Source organism: Acanthochromis polyacanthus, chromosome 3, assembly GCF_021347895.1.
Source record: "Acanthochromis polyacanthus isolate Apoly-LR-REF ecotype Palm Island chromosome 3, KAUST_Apoly_ChrSc, whole genome shotgun sequence".
Taxonomy (NCBI): Eukaryota; Metazoa; Chordata; class Actinopteri; family Pomacentridae; genus Acanthochromis; species Acanthochromis polyacanthus.
The window spans coordinates 6,261,959-6,283,693 of record NC_067115.1 but is presented as its reverse complement, the minus strand read 5'-3'; the positions used below and the strand labels follow the sequence as shown (position 1 = coordinate 6,283,693).

Sequence of the window (21,735 nt, the reverse complement as noted above, 5' to 3'; positions counted from 1 at the left end):
TGGACTTTGCACATCTATCTTTGCAACAACTAGCTTGAGATTTAGACCTTGGAGGGGACGTCTTTAGAAAGTGAAAACATTTTGACCAATTGTCACTTCCTGAAACACCTTCAAAGAGGTGTTTGAGGGTTAAAACCTGGTAAGAAGTAGGTTAAAGTTAAAGTTAGGACTTCATATTCAGTTCTGATGGTTCAGGTTAAGATAGAGTACATCATGTAGATGAGGCTCCCAAACCTTTTCACGGAGTCGACAGCTACGTCTGCTGACTGAACAGGTGTGCATGTGTGTGTGTGTGCACATGACACGTGAAGCAGGTGTTGTACTTGTCGTGACAAGGTAGCCAAGCTCCAAGTTTTTCCTAATATATTTTTCTGTCTCCTTCAGCCTTATTTTTAACATTACTCCTGTGTGCACTCTGTCTCTGCTCACTACAAGCTTCACCCATTTCTAACACACACACACACACACACACACACACACACACACACACACTCGCTTAGGGAGCGCATATTAAGCTAGTTGTCAAGGCGACTGTCTTCCAGTTGCCAGGTGTGATTTATATCGCTATGGTGACCCTTGCCTGTTCCCTATTAGAGTGTCTCCCTGGTGATGAGAAGCAGCTATACACAGCAGCAGTATCCCAGTTATTGCCTCCTGTTTTCCAGTTACCAGTGTGACTGGTACAGTTATGGGGGTTATGTGTGGGGGCTGTTTCACAGTCCCCGTGTCTGTTTGCATCTTTGTGCCAAGCAGAGGAAGCTTTTTCTTTCTCTGTCTTTTAATGGTGTAAAGTAGATGCTCCCAAAACTGAGCATGATGTTCGGAAAACCACAAGAATTGTACAGTATGGCTCTTTCCGGGGTGTATTATAAATAAGCCAGTGAATCTATAAAAAGCTGTAAACTGCTGAAATCACTTTTATCTTGTCTTTTTTCTTCCCAGCGTTAAGGAGCTCTGTGGAGCTCTCCCATAAACAAACACAGTTGTGTCTGACTTTAAGTGCTTTAGTGTGTATCCTTGAGGCCTAACCATCATGTTGGATGCATTTCTTTCCTCTTTGCAGAGCTAACTTTTTTTCAATTCAAAGAGCCATTTCAGGTTGTTTCTCCTGCTCTAAAATTTGCATTCAGCATTTTACCTTCCTTCCTGTACTGGCCCAGAAACCTTCTACTCCATGCACAATCATTAGAAAAGATGTGTGTAGTGTACAACAAAAGTCAGGACAACTCTGTGCAACACAACTTAATTACCACATGAAAATGAAAAGATCATAATATGAACAATCAAATAGAATTACTTTAGAAAGACTGTAATGAAAATACTCACCCCACTGTAGAAACCCAATCCAATAAAGGTGAATACAGCCATGATCACTGACACACAAGTTAGAAAACCTCTGATTACTAGATCTAAATTAAGTACACCTGTGATGTCCAGTTAGCAGTTGAAAGCAGACACCTGTGGACCAATGGGCTACATATGTCAATATGCATGGCTCTACATGGAAAAGAGTTGCCAAACGAGCCGTAAAATTGTGAGACTTCACAAATAATGAAAAAGATACAGGACGATCTGTGACTAACAAAATATCTTTTAAACCATCTTTGCTACCGTAATCAGCAGGTACAGAGTGAGCCGTGGTCCCACTTATCAGAGCTGTAGAATGAAACCACAGACTCATTGCAGAATCTCCTTCTGTAAAACAGACCGGCAGACTTGGCACAGAGATAATCAGTGGGAATCAGAGTTTTTGTGACAGCTCAGGCAGTGTGAAGGACGACACAAAATGTATGAACAGCCTCCGAAAAAATAGCACAAGAAATGTACAGAAAAGTGATATGTTCTGCTCAAGTGGAGTCCGGCATGTTTGGCATAAATCTGATCAGGACTACCACACTGAATGCATAGTCCTGACAGTGAAGCACAGAGGTGGGACAGTGATGACGTGTGGCTGCATGAGTGCAAGAGGAGCTGGCTAGATGGCGTTTACGGATGACTCGATGTGTTCCTGTAGATATGTGTCTGAATAATGGCTGTCAAGATGACTAACTGCAGAAGCTTGGCAGAAGAGGAACAGCGTGATAACGATCCAAAACGTCCTGCTGAAATCACTCACAAGTGTGTAAAGAGGGAAACAGTGTAAACTCCGACGTGGACAAATGTATCCCCTGACTTAATCCAGCAGAACACCTTTGTGGTGTTTTCAAGTGAAAGGTAAAGCAACACAGGCTGTCCAGCAAAGAACCGCTAGAAAAATAGATTCTCTAAATACAAAGTATTGAAAGAATAAAGGATTTGAATGTCAGTATTGAACGGTGTACTGACTTTCCTTGCATTGAGTTCTGACTGTGGGACCTGTGTTTTTATTGTATAGACCCTCCAGAAAAACGCCGGCAAAAATCTTTGATTCCACGGGCCAAAATCCTTGATTATGCGAATAAATATGCGGGGTTTTTATGCCATTTTATGCGAGGAAATTGCAGAAAGTTGCAAAGTATGCGAATAGTTGTGAAATATGCAAAAAAAAAAAAAAAAAGCGAAATATGTAAGAACTGGGAAAAAAAGGTGATTCTTCTCCTACATCCTGTTACTAGGCTACCACTGAATGTTTGAGTCCTTTGTGTTCAGCAAACCTTTTGCTGTGCTTCGTCATGAAGTGCTGCAACACGTTGATTTTCTTCGGTGCTACAGAACGATGTTGCACGGGGTGCAAAAAAGTTTCCCCCCACTTTCGTGCAGTAAATCTGGGCACTGTTTTGCCCGGTCTCTGGCTGAAATATTCGTAGGTAAATGTGATCTTTGAGCATTCGCCGTTCTTGTTTGTCGTCTCTGAGCGCCGCGCTCCGCATCAGCTCGTGCTTCTAGTGTGTGTGTGAATGCGCAAACTGATGACGTCAGGCCGGGCGTCACATAAAAACTCACTCACAACTCCATTTATATCGGTTATAGTTTTCTCATTTTATGCGGAAATTGTGAAATCAAGCGGGACCCGCATATTTCTCTTTTTTTCGTGGAAATGTGAGATTCTTGCGGGAATTATACACTGTTTTGCGGAGATTATGCGGCCTTTTGGGAAATAATAGACCCCCGCATAATCAGCGGCATTTTGGTGATTAATGCGGGAATTCATGCGATCGCATAATCGCGTTTTTCTGGAGGGTCTAATTGTAGTAAATCTAAACCGTTATTTTAAAATTTTGCATCAAGACAAATACACAACTAAAGAAATAATGCATTTACATCAAAGTGATCCCAGTTTGAATTGTTTGTCTTCCATATGATCTTGCTTTCACTGTACATGTATAGTACACAACAAATGAGCAACTCTGATAGAAGTAAAGGACCACCGTGTTTGAATATGATGTCCAGTTTTTTGCAGTATATTTATGGGCTTTATTATTTTCTAGTTAGCATTCATCTTCTGCTTTTGTTTCATGTCTAAATTATGCATTCACCATTCAGCTGGAGAAAATAAAGGTCAAAATGTTAGTTTCTTGACTTTGTCGCTGAATATTTCCAAAGCACGCTTCAGTGTTGCTGTTGAACTCTTTCATTTACTGAATTAGAGCTGCCTGCTGAACAACGCTGCATTAATTTCATCTGCTGTGTTCTCAGAAAATCAAACCTAAAAGATACACTGAAAGCCAATGTGGGTGTTGCTGAAAAGATAATATGGCTTTGACAACCATTGTGCTCTTCTTGTTAAAGCTGTTAAACTTCATTATTATTCCACCTAGCTAAAGAACAACCATCATGTTGCATTGATTTTTAACAGCATGAATTTTCTTTCTGAACAAATACGTATATCCAAACAGGGATGTCAGCTCCGATTATGTACGTGCAGATGATTTGGTTGGTCTTTGATTTTGCACCAGCTCAAGATTTTAGCATCACATTTTTCAAACTGAGCATCACAAATATTGTTTTTATTTTGTTTTCTTAAATAAAATAAAGTCTGATGAAGCCATAAATTAATCAGAAATACAGTCTAGACGATATTAATGTGGTAAATGACTATTCTAGCTAGAAATGGCTGATTTTTAATTGAATATCTCCATAGGGGTGCAGAGGAACATTTCCAGCAACCATCACTCCTGTGTTCTAATGCTACATTGTGTTAGCTAATGGTGTTGAAAGGCTCATTGATGATTAGAAAATCCTTTTGCAGTTATGTTAGCACATGAATAAAAGTGTAAAATTCCATGGAAAACATGACCCCAAACTTTTGAACGGCAGTGTATAAAAATATATCATCAGTACATTTCCAGGCTGAACAACCTCTATGTTATTAATTAAAGCTGTGTGGCACTAACACCACACACACACACATGTCCAGCTGAATCTCCGAGTCAAAATGAGTAAAGTCATTCTCATACATCCTTTGGTATCCATGACTACAGTGTCTGCACAGGGTCCCAGTTTGGCATTTATGAATTCTTCATTAGCCCACCAGACTGTGAATGTGTGTGTGTGTGTGTGTGTGTGTGTGTGTGTGTGTGTGTGTGTGTGTGTGTGTGTGTGTGTGTGTGTGTGTGTGTGTGTGTGTGTGTGTGTGCGCGCACGTATTGTATTTACACACATACGCGCATGCACACACCTGTCGCTGTATTTGAGAACAGCTGCCGAGGTGCGGATATCCCCTGATCTGTCAAGATGTCTCTGCCGATCGTGTGAGAAGGAGAGCGAGGCTGAGAGGGACACAGCAAATAAGAGGGAGAGCATGAGGACTGCTGCTGAAGAGGTGTTAGCAGGAGAAGGAGACAGGCAAGTGAAACAGGAGGGGTGGACAGAAAGAGGAAGAGTCAAAGAGGGGGCGCAGGAGACGGCTGATCAAACAAACAGCGGTGGGGACGGATAAGCAGGAAGAGATTAAAGGAGCTAAGCAGGAGAAGGTGAAGGTGAAAAAGGCACAGCCACAGAGGCAAGATAAGAAGAGGGGAGCGAGAGGTCAGGAGAGATTGTGATCTTTTAAAGGGTCATTATGTGCTGTGGTCATTATGCGTTTCCAGCCTCGTTGTGAAGCGATACCTCCCTTGTGTGACTTTGCTGTGGAAATCAGGCGCAATGTCCACAGTCTGTGTAGAAAGGCATAAATGCAGTCACAGAGGCTTCAGAGGTTAAAGTGTTCAGCGTTTCTAATATGAAATTCACAGATAAGACCATTCCCGAGATGAGCCAATTGTCTCTCATTGTTGGTTCTTCAAATAACATTTCTTATATCTCAGGTTGAGGTTGAAGTATTAGAATAGACTGAATGAAATGTTGAGATGCTGTTTTGATGCTGAGGTGTTGTTCTAGTGAGTGAAGAAAAAAAAAAGATCCATGAAAACGTCCAAACACTGTCCTTCTGATTCCAGCTCCATATTGTAAAATTATTACCACCACAGGCAGGTAATCCTCTGCTGTAATGATTATTAATGTTTGCATTAAGGCTCAAACAGGCCTCTCTGCTTGCATTTACATGATTGCCCAACGATGTGGTTTTACCAGGTAGACCTGTGATGTTTCCTGAAGCTCTCTGCAGTGGGGCAGTCGTGTCACTGCTGCATTTTTCGGGCAGCGCTGAGGTTTCTCTGGAATAGTTTGACTTTTCAGTAAAAGGGGTTTGTTGGTGGTATTTTTCCAAAAGGTTAGATGTGAGGAACGCTGCTTTCTTGTCCGTCTAGCAACTACGAGGCTACAGTCATTCAGCTAAACTGACAAGCAGCTGGCAGTAGCTTCTGGGTGGGGATCAATCCACTTATCACAGAGTTGATTTTTCTGATCAATGGCTTCTTGGGTTGAAGCGTCCTTGAGAAAGACAGCTAGCGTCCTCACTGCCACTGCAGCAAGCGGCTACAGTTCAGCCAGCCAGAAATGAATATTTGCAGAAATTGAGATCTGTGGATCTTATTCTCTGTATTTCATTAGGATACAACCGATCCTCTAAGGGAATATGGGAGTAGACTGCCTGGGAAGGTGCAGAAAGAAAACACCTCAACAATCTGTAAAATTTAGGTGTGAGTTCAAGAAACAGCTTTTCACCCACTTTCTTGCATCCACCGTTCGTTGTATAATCAGCGTCTGGAGCTTGTTTATTTAAAGTAAATGGTGCATTCAAATGCGAGAAGATTACAGCTGCCAGAAAACAAAGGGACTCGTGTTCCTTTGAAACTCTGTTTAAAAAGGGAATTAAAACAGAGAAAGCTTCATCAGTGTTTGGAGGGGAGACGAGGCAGAGAAGAGAGTGTTGGAAGTGGAGAGTGAGGGCAATCAGTCTGTTTCAGTGTCTCTCTAAACCACAAACTGAGTCTCAATTAAGTTCCATGTTTCGGAAGGCCCTCAGACGTTCTGCAATCAGTTACCTTTGTCTGAAAGTCTTTAATTCAGTGTGAATTTTAAATATGGCTTCTACAGATTAACTGTTACTTTAAACATGGCGGTGCTACTGCAGGAGAGATATTTTTCCTTGACAAAAAAAAAAAGATCTGTTTCATCTGCTTCCTTTTTTCTGTCCTCAGTACTTTTCCGTCTTTGTAGGGGAAATAACGAGCATCTTTTTCACCAACAATGCTTTCTCTTCCCAGTGCACTCTGCTCTTTACTTTCATCTGTTTCACCTCTCGTCCCTCTCTGGGTAATTAATCCTCCACACTGTCGACACTCAATTTTCCTCCCATCTCGTTTCTTCTTCCCCCTCATCTTTTCTCCTTCTCTGTCCGTTTGTGTCTCCGCTGAACCCCCCTTCCTCCTCTGTCCTATATTTACACCTCATCTCATTACTCTCAGATTATCTGGTTTTACTTTCCACGGGGCAGTTATTTAAATTCAGGTCAGGCTGATTGAGGAGGTGGGAGAGGGTGGACATCCATCCTCCATTCGTGGGATAAATCAGAATTTATTACCTCTAATTATGTGTTACAAAGTTATAAACAGCAGAAATTTTCTCAACAGAAACTTCCCCACTATTAACATCACTGGTATCCTCAGCACAAAGGAGATAAATATTATTTTGTACAATATTTTCTTATTCTCTCTAAACTCTGAAATACAATCCGGCAGAGCAGGAGCAGAAGAGAAAAAAAAATAAATGGCAGGTATTCACCAGACAGAGGTGAACAAAAGCCATCTTCTCATTTCTACACAAAAACCTTCAGCTTTACTAGCTAAAACTGGCAATTCCCTCTGAAAAAAATAATATTCTTTAGCCGTAATATATTAGCTAACACCTTGCAGATGAGTCTTGAATCTAGCTGGGGTTCCTGGAATCCGACTACAGAGCAGCTGGTCCTGCATGTGTCTGTATGCAATGTAATGTAAGACTCTTTTTCTAATGATGGACCCCAAGGATTTCTAAATAATGCTGCAGGTTAGTTTACTGGAGTATGTGTTAGGTAGTCAGGCTTTTGCCATTTTTCACTCAGCAAAAAGTAATTTCACCTCTTCAACTTAGCACTGATTTTAGACCCAAAAACAACTCCCCTAAAATGGCATACCCAATTTAAAATGGGTGTATCTTCTGAATCACGTTGACTATATGCAAGATTGAGGTCACGCCAGGAAGAAAGCTCCCTAAAGTTTCGGAAAACCCGGAGGTGAAACAGAAACAGAGCAGTGGGGTTTCAAATCAGTAAAATATGAAGATTTATGGCCCCCTAAAATAACACTATAAATGATTTATATACCAACTAAAACCCTGTGATTTTTGAAATGCTGAAGGAGCCACTTAGAGCAGTCATAGCAATTTTGGACTCTGTGTTTAGGAGGCTCTTGTGCAAAATACATCTGAAAATAAATATATTCGATCTTTGAAAAGACAGGGACTTCCGTGGTGTGCGTGGGCAAACTGAAAGAAAAGAAGGGCTCCACGAATATTTGCGCATAACTTCAGTATGTTGAGAAACCCAAAGCTTAACTGGCATGCTGAGAATTTTTACATTCGTTAAGCTTCAAGGGACAGCTGCTGTTCAGGTGAGGATAGTGAACCATTATAAAGCTGCTGCTTTCTTTCCTTGATTTCACCGACTTCAGCCGTGTGAAGGGCAACAGAGACAGTCTGAGCACGCCATCTAACCAAGTTGCTGGTGAGGCTGGGTGATCATGACAGATCACCCTGCACATTTAACAGAATTTGTTGCTTGGCAGGAGCCTATTTTACAACCTGGATGTAGAGGTAAGACCAGAGCTGAGCCATCTGCTTCCCTTTCCTCTCTGCATCAGGTGTGGTCGATGGATGGCTACTATAAAGGCAGACGGGTGCTGGAGTACAGGACCATGGGGGACTTCACAAAAGGCCAGAACTTTGTGCAGCACCTGCTACCCCACCCCTGGGCAGGAACCGGCCACGTGGTCTACAACGGCTCACTGTATTACAACAAGCACCAGAGCAACATCTTGGTAGGAGACTGGCTGGAATATTAAGCGTTTGATAACCAGATGACCAGACTAAGACGTATTACACATGCATGTGTGTGTGTTTCTAGGTCCAGTACCATTTTCGCTCTCGCAGTGTGCTGCTACAGCGCAGTCTGAGTGGAGCAGGATACAACAACACCTTCCCCTACAGCTGGGGAGGATCCTCTGACATCGACCTCATGGCCGACGAGACGGGATTCTGGGCCGTCTACACCTCCATCCCAAATGCTGGAAACATAATGGTATTTAGAGATTTTCTGACTGTGTTTGGGACAGGTGTTTTAAACATTACAAACACGTAAATCCACTGATGTTGTGAAGCTGTTCTTAGAAGTTTCTGTGTTTAGCAGTTGTCTTTACCATCCAGTCGGCACGGTTTTTAAAAATCCATGACAGAGACACATCACTGCACAGAATAATATAATCTATCATGATGAACAGCATATTATTAGTGGTTTTCATGACACAGTTTTAATATACAGCATACAGCTGATTTTCTGTATTACTGAGCATTTATCATCACCTCCTGCTTCCACCGAGTGGACAAGAAGGGAGGGTGGATGGGTGTCTATGACAGAAATCTAAAGATTGATGAATGGGTTTCAATGAAATGCAGACAATTTGAAAGGATGTGTCTTACAGCTCACCAAGACGATAAATAAACCAACGTTCTGCAAGCTAAAAAAAATCTGAATTTTACCTCAAAGAAAAGTTGAAATCCTGAACTCCCATTTTTAACAAACATGAAAAGGAGAAAATGCAGAAATAAAGTGAATTGCAGCCCACTCACTTGAATAGGTGCTGTTCTAGATGTAGTAGTGTTGACGATAACCATAATATTTAACAAATAAAATACTGATATTATGTTTATAACACATCTTTGACAATGTCATGAATCCAGCACCAGCAACTAACCAGTTGATACTCCAGAATGAGAGGTACTGACTTTCTACTGCAGGTACTCAGGGCAGGTATGAGGTGGTTTCAACATTTACACAAACAGTCTTTTAATGTACCTGTTCTGCCTTTGTGTTTTGGATCGACAGCTTCAACAGCTACGTCAGAGTGTGCCAAAAGAACAAATGAATTTTACGTTGTTGATGGTGAAGTCAAAGAGGAGAAGACTAAATGAGGACATAAAGAGAGCACCTGTTGTTCTTTCTGAGTTCTATTAATCAGCATCAGGATTTGCACAGCAGTTTTGTCAGGCTCTTTTTTCTGCCACCGAAAATAGCCCTGAAAAAGGTTCCACAGGAGCAGTTCTTGTAGATGGAAGATACACAAAAGTTTAGTCCAACCAAAAGAACCTGCAAGGGAAAAACAGCTTGTAGTGGGCGGCAGGATTGCACCTTAACACCAGCTGCCTCCAGCCATAAAATGGAAAGAAATGAACAGGACACCACATCCAGTTACTGTCACGGTGGATTGTTACTACTGCCATACAAAGTCATGCTGGAAAAGATGACAGACAAGGGCCAGACTCTTACATTTTCTATAGATATTGCAATAATATTGTAGTGAAAATCTGACATAACAGCACATCATAACTTTACTAAACTGTTCCCCTAAGCAGCAATTGTTCCATCAGAGTTAACAAACCGAACAAGACACAGCAAGTTTGGGCAAGCCTATTTTTTTATTACAAAAATATATGACAAATGTGTCAAGAGGAAATCTGTCTTTTGAAGAATATTTACCAAAATATGTGCTTATACTTCCCAGTAGAAAAATACATTTGTTTAGACTCTCTGGTGCACAATCTATGCAGTGATGACACCATTTTCAGCGTAAACTACCAGTGTTCATTCAGTCGTTTTTATCTAATTATTTTATAAATTGTAGATTAATACTGAAGACATCAAAACTATTAAAGAATACATACGGAATTATGTTGTAAACAAAAAACTGGTAATCTTCAATATTAATCTACAATGTAGCAAATAATACAAATAATAGAAAGCATTGAAAGAGAAGGTGCATCCAAAATTTTGACTGGTTGTGCAAGTTGGGCATTTCTGTGCTGCAGTTGCTAGATGTTTCCAAATATATCTACAGAAAGCAACTTTTGCACAATATGTAAGGTTGTACTATTTGTAAAAATGTGCAGGACTTTATACAGTATTTTATTATGTGTTTCATTAAGTACACTTACTGTCATTACCAGAGACAATAAGCAGCAAGATCCAATCAAAAGTCCTCGTCTTCGTCTTCAATTCAACACTGATGTTATAAAATATGACAAATGCTGTCATAGCAGCTCCTCTCCACGGTCAGCTTTGTTCAAAGAGTGTGACCTGACATGGCCTTCCCTCCATCTCCGTCTCCAGGTGAGCCGTCTGGACCCTCGTTCACTAGAAGTCCTGCAGAGCTGGGACACAGGGTTTCCTAAGCGCAGCGCAGGAGAGGCCTTCATGATTTGCGGCACCCTGTACGTCACCAACTCCCACCTAGCCGGGGCCAAGGTCCACTTCGCCTACCACACCAACTCCTCCACGTACGAGTACACCGACATCCCCTTCCACAACCAGTACTCCCACATCAGCATGATGGACTACAACCCCAGAGAGAGGGCGCTGTACACCTGGAACAACGGTCACCAGGTCCTCTACAACGTCACACTGTTTCACGTCATCCAGAGTGACGGATAAATGGAAAGGTAAAAAAAAACACAAATACAGTAGAAACGAAGACGATGGGTTTTTAAAGGACACGGCAACTTACAACACATGTACACATGCAAACACGCACACAACGCCCATTCACGTCAACAAGAGAATGAGTACTGTCTGTGTTTGAATTGGAATGACTTTTAGACTGCAAGAGCTCACCGAGCTAATAACTAGACACAATACACGGTTGTCGAACACCAGTCTAAAGGTCACCGACAAGAGTATTCATCACAGCCGAGACGAAAATTAACTGCCACAGTGGCGCTGATAGAAAGAAGGAAGTCAGACATTTTGAGCTCATCCATATTCCGTTACGTTTCATTCCACTCGTATATCAAGAAGTGACTTTGGAAGCTGAGGTCGAATTGTCAAAAAAATGAAAAAAAAACACAGCTTGTGAACTGAATTTCCCCTCGCGTCAAACTTCGAGCTACGACGACGACCCCGGCGGAGGTATTTTGGGTTTGTGATGTGATCGTGGACGTGTTCAGTCAGCATGGTTGTTCATTAAATAAACTTGATTGTCAAACTTTGCCTCGTCTTCTTTGTCATCTCTGTTCTGGAGCAAAGAAAAAAAGCTTCAAAGTTGTGAGTGTGTGTTCACAAACATGTAGACTTACTTAGTGCAGATGCTTTATTGTCTATCCGGGTTTGTAGAGAAAATCTAAGGCATATCTCTACCAGGGGTACTGGGGTGGCAGGTTTATCCTACGTATTAAAATAGCCACAGATGTGTATCTTCCAGCCAGTCGTGTTGCAGCCTTATACAGTAGTCATGACTTCAAACCTGAGAAAAACTGCTATCTTTAGGACAATTTCTGGCTAAAAATGTCCCTTTCATTGCAGTGTTTTCATCACACTTGAGCATCAAGAAAATAATAGGTACAATTAAAACACTGGTTACTACAATGTGAGCTGAACACAACAAACAAGTCAAACGAAAGGAAACTAAATGAGAAACCATTTCTAGTAGGATATTATGAGACCAACGTAATGTTAATGGTCCTCTACCTCGACAATCAAGCTGTTTACATTGTGAACACGTCAATAAGGTGGTTTTTATATGCTAGAAGACATACGGTGAGCTAAATGTCACCACAACGGTAGCACATTTCCATCTCGAAATACAGATTCAGACTTGCAGGGTTTCATTTGTAACAGACCTAAAAAGCTAATCCTGTCGATCTGCAGCATGGGGCTTTCACTGTCGTTATTCTTCTTCGGAATCCACTGTTACAGTTTGCCATTGTACAGCGTACAGTAATTTTCACGTATTTGAGCAGAATTGTAGGTGAGTCGGTGTGCTGACCTGCACTTTAAATTATGAGAAATTAAGACGCATGAAATGTCTGCACTCTATTTGCAATGTTCACACCCTAAACAGACTGATCAAATATCAGGCAAACCATTTTCAAACCTTCAACATGTTTGACTGCCAGTTTCAAAGCTTGGAGAATGAGTTCAAGGTGCGTTCTTCTCAGGCTGGTGCTTCAGATTTGAAAAATTTAACAGGAACATTTTGGTTTGCGTAAATAATGAGAGAATCATTTGAGGAACCAGTTTAGCTTAAATTATTAAGAGCCAAAACACACACTTGTCCTTTTCAATCAAAGCATTCATTCCTGAATCTGAATCAACGGCGTCAGGATAAATGGTGCTGTACAAAAGCATATTTGTTCTTTTTTATTGGTTCTAATTTATATGAGCAGTGTGATAGATGATCTTACTTGAATGCTGTTTTTAAATTTGGATCAAGCTGCTGTAAAGGTTAACATGCTCATTATTACTTGAGTGGCTGTTATGAGTTGAAAATGAAGAGATTACATGAGCAGAGATGTTCGGCTTCTTGAAACCAGCAAATGCACAAAAAATAAAAGTGCCCACATTTAGGTCTCTGGTACCTCAAATAGACACAGCACATACAGATGTATAGACCATAGACTTTGATTCAAAGACAGAACTCTGAGTCGAAAAAGTGAATCCAACGTGATCATGCCTTAAACCTGCATTCTCTTTAATGTCCAGCGGGGGGCTGTGGTTGCAATAAGATTCCAATGGTAAAGAAGTCAATGAGAAAATAATTCTACTTTTCACAAGATTTGTTTCCTCAGTAGACATTTTTCTAATAAGTTTATGGTCTCAATAGTTAGTTTAAAACCTCCTTTTTTACAGCATGGTGTTTATTTAGTAAATTATGGGATCATTTGGAGTAAAACAGACGATAAAGCGGGGTATGTTTTATTGTGTGGCAACAATTTGCTGTCTTGCTAGTGTGCATACTGTCTGTAGGTTCTCAGTGAGATCCCCCCCTCCCTCACTCCACTTCTTGAAATGGCAATGAACAAAATTGCAGACTTGGAGCTTGAAAAGGATCATTCGCAAACCACAGTAGCATTAAGTACAGCGTATGGTAGGAACGCAGAGAGAAAGAGGCACGTGTGAAAGGCGGCAGAGATGTCATGAACGTCAAGACGAACAAAATGTTGGACCGGTTGAAAACAATAGAGGATAATGAAGAACCACAGCTACATGTGGATGTAATTGTGGAAACATAATAAATGGCCATTCTGTTACCATGGTGACCGTACTGTCTGCATCTGCCTTGAGTCCAGGTCAGTGCTTAGAAAATCTGATCTGACACATCCTCCACTTAGTTTCCCAAGGCTTGTTCTGATGAACATTTTTATTTATATATATATATAAAGGAAAAAACAGCAAATTAAAACTTCTCCATGCCGACTCTGTGAAATCTTTATCCACAGACTGAGCTCAGTGTATTTTATGGCACGTTGAAAGCTTTCCTCAGCCTGCATCATCTTATTCTTCAGTGTGTGTTTTCCTGATTTTCCAGTAACAGCCTGCAGAGACAGCAGGTGTGAACCTGCTGTGAACGTTCACTGCCTTTCCAACAACAACAATAATTAGCTGATTATAACCAGAACTAGGCAGCGGTCTGATACTCATAGCAATTACAACAGCTACACAACGATTTTAACGATTTTCAGCTTCCTGTGTTTGGGTCATAATGGAAAGAACTCGAATAACAGAACCAGGTTAACTTAAACTTGTGAATCAAGACACTGTTTAGCGAAACTGTTCCATGCTCAGGTGCAAAAAAAAAATATATAAAAATCTGCTTTTTAATCAGAATAATGGTAAACTGTAAAAGCTGTACAAAACAAGGAGAGCATGTTTTGTGCATGCTGACCTCTGGTTTTAACTGAACTGAGTGGGAGTCGAAGCAAATATTCAAAGGATGTCTGATAAAGAAGTTAATGCAGCTTCAACAGCATTCTACATTTTTGTTTTGTAGTTACAGGGGCAGCAGAAATAAATAAAGAAATCAGCATTTTATCACATGTCAAGCTAAAAGTATATAGTTATATTTATATATCTACATTCAATATATACATTCAGCAGACAGAGAGAGAGAAATGTTCAGATTATTTTGAGGAGAATATCAGGCTCTTTAGCTGCTAAATTCTTCACTGTTGCAAAAATTTCTATTTTCTTTTCGTTCATCAGTAAAGGTGCTGCAACATCACATTTCTGGTCAACAAATAAACGCTCAGTTTCCAAACAACTTCTACTAAAGCCTGAATAACAGACTCATTCTAGTGTTCCTGTACAGCTGACTGCAGCAGCTTCACAGGTCAGAATCCACCTGTGTACAACGGATATTTCTCGTTTGACCAATAAGGACACTGGAAATGAAGAAGCTGTTACTTCAGCGTGTTAGTTTAGTGCATAATCACACTACAAGACCACCAGCTGAAGCATCTGATTAATATTTGATTGCTCTCATTAGTATTTAATCATTTTCCACATCAGAAATGGGACAACAGTTATTATTAAGGACCACATTCAGATACATTTTGATAACAGGAAATGTAAGATGTTTACTCTTATAGTTTCAGACTTTGTCACCTGATCTCCTGCACCTAAATGCTCACCCGTTTACTTCAGGATTTACCTATTTCTTTGTTTTCTGTCACATTGTCTTATGTGATGTGTTAGCTTGCAGCTTTTTAGTCCTTTCTTGCTGGACCTTTGTTCCACATGCCTACTCCTAGACTTGCTTTTTTGGATTTACCCTTGTTTCCTTCCCTGTCCTATGGATGTGTTGGTCCGTGTTACACTTTCAGTTTAAACCGTCACCATTAATCCACTAAAAAATAGGTTTGAAACTTTCGTTGTTCATTTATGTTTCAGTACTTGTCGAGTGATTATTTGTTTCTCAGTTCAATTTGCAGTTGTTCATGTTTCAGAATCACATTTTTGAACAAAAATATAAATGACTAGTTTCCCTTTTTTCCTTCCTATGTTTTGCTCTTGTGGTTGGACCATTAGCACCTGCATCCAGCCACACACCCAGTCACGCAACCACATTATGCATTATATAGTGTGCCTGGTTTATTTCACTTTGCACATAAAAAGAGCAATAAAATCCACATTTGGAGGTTGGACAGCTGGTGGCATTAATGAAACAGAGGACTTTAATCGAGGAGACTAGAGTTTGGGTCCTATGTGAGCCATTGTTTTTGTCATATTGTTTTTATGGTGTTGCGTTGTCTTTCTGCTTGCCGAGGTTTCCGCAGAAAAAGTAAGTTTGAAACAAAATGCACCTGCTAAAAGCAAAGCTCTTGTTGTTTTCTGCACCGACAGAGAGTGCCAAGACCCGCCCCAAAAATAGTCCCTCTCATAATTTTGTGTATTTTCTGTAAAACAATGTTTTGCACTGTGGGCACTAAACATCCTGCCTGCTATTTCTCCGTTTATCAGCTACTTGCTAAATTTGTCTGGTGATCGGATATGGGCAAGTAGCATTTGACAGGATTTTTGCTTTTAAAATAAAAACAATCTTTGAAGTACAAGCACTGACAGTGAACCGAAATAGTAAATTTGTGGGCTGGAAAATCAAAACAATGAGCTGGAGGCCACTATAAAGCTTCTTAGAGCTGAGAGAAACTGCAGAGCTCTCTGTGGATTTGTCACACGTAGTCATTTGAAAACTCTTGATTACGGCAGCTTTAACTCTTTTCATGAAGTGGGATTTCTTTCAATGCTTCCAGTGACAAATTAGAAAGAAATATGCTTGTTTTTGAGCACCACTGAAAATGCTTTTATTATATTCCTACCCCCTCGAGTCACCACCAAACAGAGTTATCTTCTATAATTTAAATTTTTTCTAGGATTTTTCTGCAAGCTGTATAATTTAATAATAATAGGGAAAATATACAGCCTTTATCTATCCAATAACATCACATTAGCGACTAATTGTGCCAGTTGGACACCGCTCACATTAATTAGTACCAAATTACACAGCTCTTTCCTGGAAACCTCACAGGAAATTACCAACCTATAATTTTGTGTCATCTGCAAGTCCAACAACAAAAACACTGGCCCCAAATTGCAGTTCACATCTGTTTATTCGCAGTATTTAAGCAGTATAAGGATGAAATTGTTCCATCTGTATCGTCTCATTGCAGCATATTGCACACAGTAAACCAAAGTCCTTGTCTAGTATTGCAGGTTGTGATGTTATCCTTGCAGACATGTTACATAACAAACTGGCACACATTTACGCTCAGCTTTCTGACACAAGTGAACATATTGTTGGATTCGCATCGCAGTGGCATTGCTGCAGACAGACTCCCAGATAATTTACTTCGATTTCTCTCCATCCCTTTGTGCCTCTCCATCTATATCTCTCTCTCTTCGTCTCTCTCTTGCTTCTTTATTTGTCCACCTCCCGGCCATCTTTGGCAGGGCCCCAGTCAGTTTGGCACGGTCCCTGCCGCAAAGTTCCCTTCCCTCCATCTATCACCATCATTGGCTCCGATTTTCTGCATCGCGGAAGAGCTTCTCCGGAAGACCTGCCGGAATTCCACACAGGGAAACACAGTTGTGCACACACACACACACACACACACACACACACACACACACACACACACACACACACACACACACACACACACACACACACACACACACACACACACACACAAATACGCAGCCTCAAACAAAACGCTGCTCTGTGTGGAACAGACAGGCGGCTATATCATTTTTACCTTTTTATTTATTCATCTCTATCTGTCCAACTTTCCACTGGCTTTTGTCTCCTGGGCGGAAATCAGCCTGGTGAATAATTTAGTGCTGTTAATAGAGACCACCTAAGGGGGGATGGAGGAGGGAAAGAAGGAAACAGAATAAGGACATGTAAATTGAGGAAGGAAAGATTTTTGAAAGAAAAAAAAGAGAGACAGAGAGGGAAGGACCTTTGGACAAGAATTCAAATCCCAATATGGGAGAGAGGGTGACACGTTGATGCAGAGCTGAGTGCAGCGCAAGACACATGGCCTGTGATCATGTTTAATTAATGGTGGAGAGATCAGCCTATTAAACAAGGACGCAGGCTGAAAGACTAGCCTGGGAGGGAAACATGGGCGGGTGGAAGGAGGAGGTCAGGGAGGTGGCAGATAGTTTCCCTGGTTGGGTGTCAACGAGCAAACAGAGAGGATGTGGGGTCTGAGAGAGAAAAAAGAGAGGCAGGAGGTTCCACCCGGGCTCGTCTGCTGTTCTATTAATAGCAGTCAGAGCACACTGGGGAGGGGAAAGCAGCCAATTAGAATCAAGCTCTCTTACCAGTGGTAAACCCCTTACTCAGTCATACAGCCGCGCGCACATACATTCACAAAGCTGTCGGACATGTTTGCCTCTGTCACTTACTGTCACCTGGATCATCTCCTCAGGGAGCTCTGTGGGAAGCGATCCAACCCAGGCCACTAGTGACGCCTCTCGCTCCTGTTTGGTTGGAGACATTTCTGTGAAATTCACAGGTCTGAGCCTGAGGGACTGAGATGCACTTGGGAATTTTGCAGTAGGGGTGATGTAAATCAGGAATGTTGCAGCTGTTCAGCAAGAAACTGGTACACAAGATTTAAATCTGGTTTAAATGTTTCTTGTGTAACCGCCGCTGCAGTGCAGAGGCAGCAGCCTAAATACTGTATGTCAGCCTGCAAACACTCGGCACTGAAGGGATCCTGCAGAGTACACTCCAGACATTCAAGGTGTCTGCAGTTAAACTGACTGATGCTAATTAAAAGAAAAACATTCATATTGTTTGATTTAGGCACACCAGCTGATTTAAGAGTCACAGGATCTTTTTTTTTTGTCTGATGTCAAAGTGTCTTTGAGCAAGACACAGGAGACACCATTTTTCTTAATTCTTCTTAACTGCACAGATCTGTTGTAATTTGCTTGTTTCAGTTTAACAGCAGCTGTTCGTGGGGAGGCACGTGTTTGTGCTCTAATCACTGTAAAAGGTTCCCTGTTTTGGTGCGTGTGGGGGAAATTTCATCCACAAAATGCTATCAAGGTGTGAACAGAAAAGACTTTCTAAATAATACTACTTCACCTATCCATTAGCTACACTGTGGGAAGCTATCCCAGCTGACACTGGGTGAGAGGTGGGGTACACCATGGACGAGTCGCCAGTCCGTCACAAAACTAACACAAAGAGACAACCGTGCACTCTCACTGAATCACCAATTAACTTACCGTCCATGTCTTTGAACTGCAGCAGGGAAAACACACAAACTCCACTCAGAAATACTTCAGCAAACCCAGAGCCTTCCTGCTGTGAGGAGACAGTGTTACCCTACTGCTGCCACTACTACTGACCATTTATTGCAAATTGGTCCATGATAATAGAAGAGGTGGCTGTAACAGTTGCAGAAATACCACATGAGAGAATATCCAAACATGCAGTAGGTGATATTGCACAGCTGGTTCCAACAGAGGACGATAATGAACAGAAAACTGCACAAAAAAGGCAGCAGAGTGCAGAAAACATGCCGAAATATGGCCATAAGATCTAATGAAAAGCTCTCAGCTGCAATGACGAAGATATGGTGAGCAGAGTATCAGTTTTGCACAATGCAAGTCGAAGTGACGCGTTATTTTAGGTCACTGAACTGCTTTGGAATCACATATTTTCATGGGATAAAGGGTTTAAAATAAAAGTGTGAATGGTGGAGATTTGGTCTTTAAACTAATCTGATGGGGTTGTTATCAAGTGAGACCGAGAACAAAAAATGCACACTGTACAGCTCTTTTCCTGCACTGATGGATCTGGAACCATGTTGCCAGCAGCTTGTTGACATGTCAAATGTGTGATATCGTTGCTGAAATCGTAGTCAGAAATCCTCGATATCACAGACTCTGTGCTGACTCCAGGCTGACGTTGCCCGTAATCCGGTCTGAACTATGTAGCATAAGTGCACCAATGGCATGACTCACATCATTTTCGTACTCATCAAACCATTCAGTGAGCTTCTGTGGCCTTTAGGGGAGCATTTGTTATGCTTCACATCTCATTTATTCAAGTTATTCATGTTTGTCACGCCTCTGTAGTCGTTAGACACGTTCAATATCTGGACCTGCTCCCAAGACCTTTTTTTATTCAAATCAGACATCTGACAGAGAAAACTTTTAAACACTACTGAACAAGTCAAGGTCAGAATCTAATTTATTCAAATTCTCTTGCATATAAAGCAGTTCTGGGTTAAATTAAATATCTCAGTTAACACAAAGAGTTTTATTTGAGTTTGTCAGTGTTTCGCTTAGACGAAATCAACCTAATAAATCACATATGGAGCGTCTTCCTAGCTGTTGTATCAGCAAAGCATACATTTAGAAAGCAGTAACTAAATGCATTAAATTACAGCACAAACGGGAGGCATGCATAGAATTAGTGGCACACAAGCAGCCCTGCAGAATCACCAGGGAAACATAAACTTAATGTAGACAGTCGCTCTTTCCTTTCATGTGAGTGATGATGAAGTTTTTATTATTGCTCCCTGCATACAAATATGCTCAACCTGCATGGGCTTAGAAGACACTACAAATTTATATACAGTAACTCACATCCAGACTGCAGTCCATACATACCATTAAATGTCCAGGATATATAGAATATGGCTTCACATCACTTACTATGGATGTTGTAAATCACTAATAAACAGTATAAATTCCAAATAGATATTGATTAAATAGTCAGTCTTGCTTTGACATCCATTTCATTTGTCTCTTCTCATTACCATTGCTGCTGTTCTTGAGTAGAAGATGCTTGGGAAAGACATTTTTAAAGAGGTTAAATAAAAATACATTTAAAAATTAGCTGATTTGAGCTCATAAACAGGCATTCAGTATTCCAGTCTTCTGATAATTTAGCATTTTATTGAACTGCTGACAGATTACAACAAAGAAAAAAGTTGGACTTCTAGTCCTCCCAAATCACCAGCTCACACACTCATTTCCTTCAAGACTATCTTCTAATCTGACAAACTTAAAAGCAAGAACAAGAGCGCCTGTTCTCAATTTGGCAACTTCAGATCTTACACTCATTGATGTCGTTTTAAAGATGCTTTTACAACTTTCTGGCAAAGAGTTTGATAAGAATATTTGGAACCAAGTATAAACTTAGCTTGGGGAAAAGACAGGAAACAGAATGACTCTGGCCAAAAGTCGTGTTCGAATTTTCTCTTTGCATAAATCAATACAATTTAAGTGAAGCCAAAATTTCTGCATTGCCCCCTGGTGGCTGGTTGCAGTACAGGTCATAAACCCCACCCTGCCATATTAGCTGATGGAACATGAGCCTGACAAAGACCGGATGTAAAACAATGACTTTTTTTTTTCTGAGTCTTGCACACCTCAGGAAACAGCTGTATTGTCCGAATTTGATCAATTTGGTCCAATAAAAATCCACACAAAACTCTCTGTGGATGTGCACAGTGACTCGGTGGTTAGCATCATCGCATTGCTGCTAGAAGATTCCCAGTTCATGTCCCAGCCTGGGCCTGAGATCTTTCCACATGGAGCTTCCATGTTCTTCCTGTGCATACATGGGTTTTCTTGAGGCACTACAACTTTCTCCCACAGTCCAGAAACATGCTAGCGTTAATTGGTAACTCTAACCTAGCCTTAAATTGACCGTAGGTGTGAATGAGAATGTGATTGTTTGTATCTATGTAGCCCTGTGATAGACTGGTGACCTGTCCAGGGTGTCCCCTACCTTCACCCTAAGTCAGCTGGAATAGACTCCAGCCCTTATTGAGGATTAAACAGTGGACAGATAACGGATGGATGGAGACGTCATTGCAACCATAAAACAGGCTAATCAGAGGCTGTCAGTATATACTCTCCAGTTTTTTTGGAATATCAACAGAGAAAAACAGAATCAGTGATATATGTTGAGAAACAAGGGATACTTTTGTGAAATCTCTTGTTACAGGATGTAAGAAGCACAACATTATGTGTGAACTCTGTTTTAAACGAGCTAAATGAGTTTCATTTGAATTACACCTTTACATGATTTGATCATCAATATAGTCAAACAGCTGAATAGCCTGTTATTTTTATTTCCAGCTTCCTGGAACACAGCCTGGTCTCTTCGTAATCCACTTTAAAAATTCCCGTTTTTCAATGAACTCGAAATAAATTCAAGATCAGAAATAAATAGAAACAGGAGCTCCGCAAACATATTAGAGATCACAGAGGATCCTCCAATCGTAGGAATGACTGGAGTTGCAGGTGATTTGCACCATGGAAACAAGGTGTAACATGAGCACTGTATTGTCTGCAAAACACAAGTATGTGAGGGTCTG

At 40.9% G+C, this 21,735-nt stretch overlaps 1 protein-coding gene across 2 annotated transcripts in view; it reads left to right on the top strand.

Annotated features, from left to right (window-relative positions):
- Window positions 1-11,596, top strand: part of LOC110954003 (noelin-2-like) — a 30,094-nt gene extending 18,498 nt beyond the window's left edge. For both annotated transcript variants that reach the window (XM_051945583.1, XM_022198259.2), the window contains exons 6-8: window positions 8,199-8,375; window positions 8,462-8,635; window positions 10,721-11,596. In XM_051945583.1, coding sequence (XP_051801543.1) covers window positions 8,199-8,375; window positions 8,462-8,635; window positions 10,721-11,041 — 672 coding nt within the window. In that variant the 3' untranslated portion in view covers window positions 11,042-11,596. The remainder of the gene's footprint in view (window positions 1-8,198; window positions 8,376-8,461; window positions 8,636-10,720) is intronic.
- Window positions 11,597-21,735: the final 10,139 nt, after the last annotated feature.